This window comes from Caenorhabditis briggsae (genome assembly GCF_000004555.2).
Source record: "Caenorhabditis briggsae complete genome, chrV, whole genome shotgun sequence".
In the NCBI taxonomy this organism is placed as follows: domain Eukaryota; kingdom Metazoa; phylum Nematoda; class Chromadorea; order Rhabditida; family Rhabditidae; genus Caenorhabditis; species Caenorhabditis briggsae.
This window is the reverse complement of record NC_013488.2, coordinates 16,298,670-16,304,616: the sequence shown is the minus strand read 5'-3', so window position 1 is coordinate 16,304,616 and position 5,947 is coordinate 16,298,670. Positions and strand designations below refer to the sequence as shown.

Here is a 5,947-nt window from a genome sequence, read left to right as displayed (position 1 = left end):
CCCCCGTAAATTGTTTAAACCCCCGTTAAATCATAAAGAGCCAAATGTTACAGGCTCCAAGTACAAGTACAACATTTTTCTTGGTTTGATATTTCTAAAATGTTCATGTTATGTTCTCATTTTTAATTATTATTCTCGAATTCCACATTCTGATTTCAGAATTCCAAAATTAAATAAATCAGATATTCCAAACCCTTCTTCTTTCTTTTTTGTCCCCTTTCTTAGAAGTCTGAATTCTTAAAGAACATCTGACATTTTTTCCATGTTATCATTCCATCTTTCTTCAAAATGACCTAGACAACACACCAGGGTCATGTTAAGCCATTTAAGGCAAAAAATAGGTGTTGGCCTAGAAAACCCAACTTGCAAAAGTTAGGCCACATGTCAACATTTTTTCGTTTTTTCTCGAAAATTTTCAAAAATTTTCGACGAATTTCTCGTAAAAAAATTGTCGAAGTCGTGTCGAAAGGACACACTGGTCCACACACCTCCAAAATTCTCAAAATGATCATAATTTTTTTGCCAACAGACTCCTGAAAATGGTCCAAATGAATAGAAAAACACATTTTTAAATGAAAACTAAAATTTTATCTTTAAAAAAAAACAGAGTTCGAATAGTGGACTGATTAGCCAGACGTTTCCGTCTGTTGATCCCTTTCGCCACGTAGAGGCTCAGTACATGAAAGGGAATAATGGTTTTTCACCGGGGGGAAAACACCAACCAAAAACCCCTGATGGGCTCCTAGGCCCACCACCGTTGAGAAAATTTCCATTAGTAATTCTTCAGTGGCAGAAGTCTCTATACCAACACTATTCATTGATGTTTCTTTTTTTTTGAATCTTTGATTGGATCGATTTTGAAAGGGGGACGTTCGGTGAAAAACACCTAGCCATGAACCACCAAACATGGCGACCCTGAGGGCCTTTTATAACTTTGTTCGCATTTTCACCAATCGAAAGACAAGAAACTACCGATGAGCAGCGTGCAAAGAGCTTCTTACCAGTGAAAAAGTGCCAGTGGGAATTATCCAACGAGTAATAAAGTTGAGAGAGTGTCACAAGGAACTGCTTTTTCTCAACATGTGGAATTTTTGAAACGTGGACCGAGGGAGGGGCATGACCTAATATTGATTGACTTATTGATTTATTGCGCTACGTGATTAAAAAAAAACTTTGAAACTTTGAAAACAAATCAAATAAAATTCCAGAATTTCTATATGAACCCTCCTGAAAAAACCTCTAACTTTTTTCACAATTTTCACGTGATCTCCCCCCAAATCCCAGTTCATCAAGCTCCGCCCCTTTCTCCCCCAATCCAAAACCCTAAAATGCCAAAAAAGAATCAATTCAGTCTCAACTAAAAAACCAGTAGTGCTAACTAAAAAAAAGGCTCTCTTCTGTGTGTCCGTTGTCTGATTCTCGTCTTCTCTCTCATTCAATTGGATATTCTCAAAAAAGAAGGAAAAGTAATTTGAGATGATTCTCGTCGTCGACGTCTTCAATCAAAAGATGACGTCACTTCTGATTGCCACGTGCATTCTGTTCACTTCTGTCTCCGGACAAGCCCCATCCCCGGTAAGTTGATTTTCAAGCTCCGATCATTTTTTGCAAGTCTGCGCTTCTTGGAAGAATTGGAAATCCTTTAGCAAATTAAACAGATAAAAGAATGCAAAAAAATCTACAGTAATCTCACCGTAAGAGTTCAAAACGCAGGGAAACCGAAATTCGAAAATTCAGAAATTCGGAAACTCAAAAATTCAATAGTCACCGAATCTAAAAATTGGTAACCTCTAGAAAAGAGTTGAAAATGAAAAACGGAGGTTCAAACATTTTGGCGGGAATTCAAACAAAGATTCCAGAACCTTCTGGAAGTTTCTGGCAATTTTCAAGAGCTGAAACTTTTTTGAAGCGATTTTTGAATTTTTGAGTTTTGAAGTTTTAGAATTCCTGAATTTTAGGTATTTTGAAATTTGAATTTTTGAAAATAACTAATTGAATTTTCAGCCCTACACAGTGTCTCCTTGGTCGTTGGCAGGTCCAATTAGCAGTCTTCATGGAACTTATCAAATGCGCAAGACCTCAATGTTTGTGAACAATTTATTTTTTAAATTTTCAAAAAAATCAATTTTTCAGCTCCGAACATCCCCCATCACTGGCATCGGTTTGGCAACTTGGTGCAGCTGATTTCAATATTGTCATTTGGCCGCCAAAACATTGTCAAGCGTAAGTTTGAAAAAATTCCAGACATTCGGAAGTTCATAACTTCCGAAATTCGAAAATTCTGGAATTTTGAAAGATCGAGAATTGAAAAAAAAACATCCCGAAATTCAAAAACTAAAAAATTCAGAAATGCGGAAATTAAAAATTAAAAATTTCAAATTATTCAATTTTCAAATTTCAGCGTTCAAGTATTCTTCATCAATAAGAAACACCTAGGAATTGGAAAATTCCACATTGAGACGGATATGGTTAAAAACGCGTCGCTCACATTCTATCCACCGATTCAAACACTTGAAGTGATAACTGGACGAGGAGGATCACCACAAAAATATTTCAATCAAAGAAGCTCAATTCCATTCGTTCATCAAGACGCAAGCAAGTTCAAATTGGAAGTGACGTCTTCGGAAGTTCGAAAAGTCAATGATTACAATGCGGCAACAGCGAATCGAATGACTGAAATTGAATTTGATTTGTTGAACAAGGTAGCATTGATGGTGACAAACAGCAGATTTTGTTTCGCCCATATCACAAAAGACGGGTCGGAATCCAGCTACGATGCTTTGTTTGATCCGCAAGTGTTCGTTTTCTTCTTTGATTTTTTTCAAGAATTTTGTTTTCTTTAGGTACGACAAGTCGTCTGATCAGCTACCGCATGTTTTGACAATTTCTAATAAAAAAACGTCTAACGGATACGTTTCGTCACTTTTCAATCCATTGCAATCCAGTTGGACAACTGTTAATGGCCAAGTGAGGAAAACTGTCGATTTGCTACCGGTAAGTGTTTTTAAATGTGCTTTCGAAAATTTCGTTGTAAAGTGAACATTTTTAGTTTTATGTTTAGAGTTTGGGCTTTCAGTTTTTTTTGAATTTTTTTTTTGAAGATTTGGGATTTAATGGGGGTTTCGAATTACTGAATTCCGGTTTTTTAGAGATGCATTGCAAAGACAAAGTTAACTTCATTCAATTTTAAAAGTTCTTTTTTTTTTTTGAAAAATCCTTTCTGGAAAATTTTCGAAATTTCTTCAAAAAATCGAAGAATTTGCAAAATCAGAAATCAGAATTCCAGGCTTATTTTCAATATATTTTTGCCCTTAAAATTTCGAAAATTCAATTTTTTACTGATCGAAAGTATTTTTTTGTTTTTAAAAGTTCTTTTTTTCAAGTTTTCAAAATTTTCAAAACATTTCAAAAAAAAATAGTTCGAACCTGGACCGAATAATGCCTAATTTCGGAAATGCGGCAATCTTAACCCTAAAATTCAAAAACCCAAAAATCCAAAAGTTATAAAAAATCGTACATTTTGAAAATTTTTGAAATTCTCAAAGGACATCTTTTTTTCAATTCCAACTTCTTAAAATGGATTTTCGAACTTGAACCGAAAAATCACAAAATTTCCAAACAAATTAATTTGCTGAGATTTAAAAAAAATCAAAAATCTCAATATACAGGTTCTCCAAAAGCCGGAATTTCACGACAAAAACACTATGAGACAAAAGTCGCACTGCAATGGATTCGTGTCGACTTCACGTAATCCTCTCAAAAGAGCATTAGGAGCGATTACGGTCGATTCGTGGGAAGTCAACGAGATTAATGCAAATCTTAATTAAATCGATTACATTGATGATCATTTTATTGTGTCTATTGGACAGACTTGTAGTTGGTGAGTGTCTGAAAAAGTTTTAAAAACGCCAATTTTGGAGCTCTGAAACTTTTCAAAACTCTTCATTTGTAGAAATTCGAAGCGCTGAAGTTTTGAGCTCCCAGACGCTTAATTTAGCATGAGGTTTTCCAGTTATTTTTTAGAGTTCCATGATTTTCAACTAGTCAAATCTAGACTTATTTTGGAGCTCTCAAATTCTAGAAGAAGATTTAATTTGTAGAAACTCGAAACTCCAATTTTACTTTCAAAAATATTTTCCAGGATTCGTCTCTGGATCACTGATAAGGACAACACAATGGAAAAGTATGGAAATATGAAATTGGACGAAACGATTGACATCTTTTTCAATCAACAATTCTTTGTTGGCCCAGATAGTGATGAGGCTCGTCCGTTGTCTGGAAACTCGACTCAAATCGATCGAATCGCAATCAGAAGACATTGGGATCGTCAGCAATCTCATGGAGTGGCTCAAATGTCATATGGAAGAGATGGCGGACAGAATTTCCCGTATATTGAATACTTCAAAATGCCCTCTCTTTCTAAGCCAAATATTCGAATCAACTTGATCAAAGCGCACAGTTGTCAAGCTAATATCATTACGGTGATTTTTGAAACTTTGATCTCATTTATCTCGGTCCCTAGGAGAAGTATCAAAAAATGATCAACTGACATAATATTTATCATAATATCACCAATATTTAATCAGCTGAGCATTCTCTGATATCTCTTACAGGAACCAAGATAAAATAGCTTTTTGTTTGCTCAACTTTAAAAATGTCGAATTTTTGCAGAGTCCGCAAACCCGTTTGTCGTCTGCCAACAAACCAACACCAAACTTTTTCGATTTTGTCAGCTGCGAACGTTTCCTGTTGAAAAACAAGAACAAGCATGACAAGTCGAACGAATAATCGATTTCTAAAATGATGATCCTCTCTACTTCTTCTTCCTTTTCTAACTTTCCCCCACCCCAATTTCCTTTTTGAACCGTCCTTGTAAAATAAAGAGAATTTGATTAGTTTTTACAGATTTTTTTCTACAAATCTACAGAATAGTGATCCCTTTTCGAAATCTATAGTAACACATTTTTGAAAACCCTAGTAATCCATTTTAGAAAAATACAGTATTCACATGGGTTCAAGCCAACGGGTCAAAAAACGCGCCCCAAATAATTTTTAGGCCAAAAGAAATTTAATAATTTCCAAGTTGGCGTGGATTTGACCTAATTAGTTTTAATCAACGAGTTGCGACGCGTGATTTTTTCGTCGAACGTTTAATAAGTTTGATCCTCAGCCACATAATTCAGCAGCGAATTTTTTTCCAAAATCTCACGTTTACTGGGGCGCGATTTCTGACCCATTGGCTTGAACCCAAGTGAGTACATTTTTTTCCTACAACTATCGAATTTGAAATCTATTGTAATCCCTGCAATACCCCTTTTTAAAAAACATTGCATCTGTTCCTTTAAATTGCAAAACTAAAACACCATGTATTCCTTTCAATGAGCTTTTTACGGAGTGTTTACAGTAATCATGTAAAATATGTTTATATTGTAACTTGTTATCAATAAAGTTCGCAATAAATCCAACCAATATTTGGAAATTTTCTACTACACTTCCTCAATTTTCGTTTGATTTTCAGATTATTTGAAGCCAATGTTTGCACCAATTTCTGAATTTCTGAATTTTTTAATACTGGTTTCTAGATTTTGGAACTGAAATTGGAAAAACAAGTTTAAAAGTTTTTCAGGAGTTCTTTCAGTGAGAATTTCAATTTCAGATTTTTCTTCGTGTGGTTCCAAATTTTTTTTCCTGTAATGCCGTGATTTCAGGAATCGATGTCGTCATAATTCTCATGAAAAATGAATGAAGATGTGTTTATTTTTCTTCGTTTCTTCTCTCTTTGTCATTCAGCACGATTTTCAAAATGTTGAGAAATTAAAGGTGGTGTGTGGTGAAAAATTGTATTGCTTTATTTTGTGCAGAATTCCATGTAGATCCCCATAAAAATAGAGAAAAAATTCAAAAAAAAAAATCCTTCATTGAGAAAAACGGCATCGAAAAGTCAAAG

General features: G+C 34.6%; 1 protein-coding gene across 1 annotated transcript; it reads left to right on the top strand.

Moving 5' to 3' along the window:
* Positions 1-1,476: 1,476 nt before the first annotated feature.
* On the top strand, positions 1,477-4,788 carry CBG23892 (the record flags this gene model as incomplete). Its single annotated transcript, XM_002647929.1, has 8 exons — positions 1,477-1,575; positions 2,005-2,084; positions 2,134-2,223; positions 2,402-2,797; positions 2,844-2,994; positions 3,669-3,790; positions 4,142-4,481; positions 4,672-4,788. 8 exons carry the CDS (start codon positions 1,477-1,479, stop codon positions 4,786-4,788), a joined length of 1,395 nt encoding a protein of 464 aa, XP_002647975.1.
* Between the last annotated feature and the right edge of the window lie 1,159 nt (positions 4,789-5,947).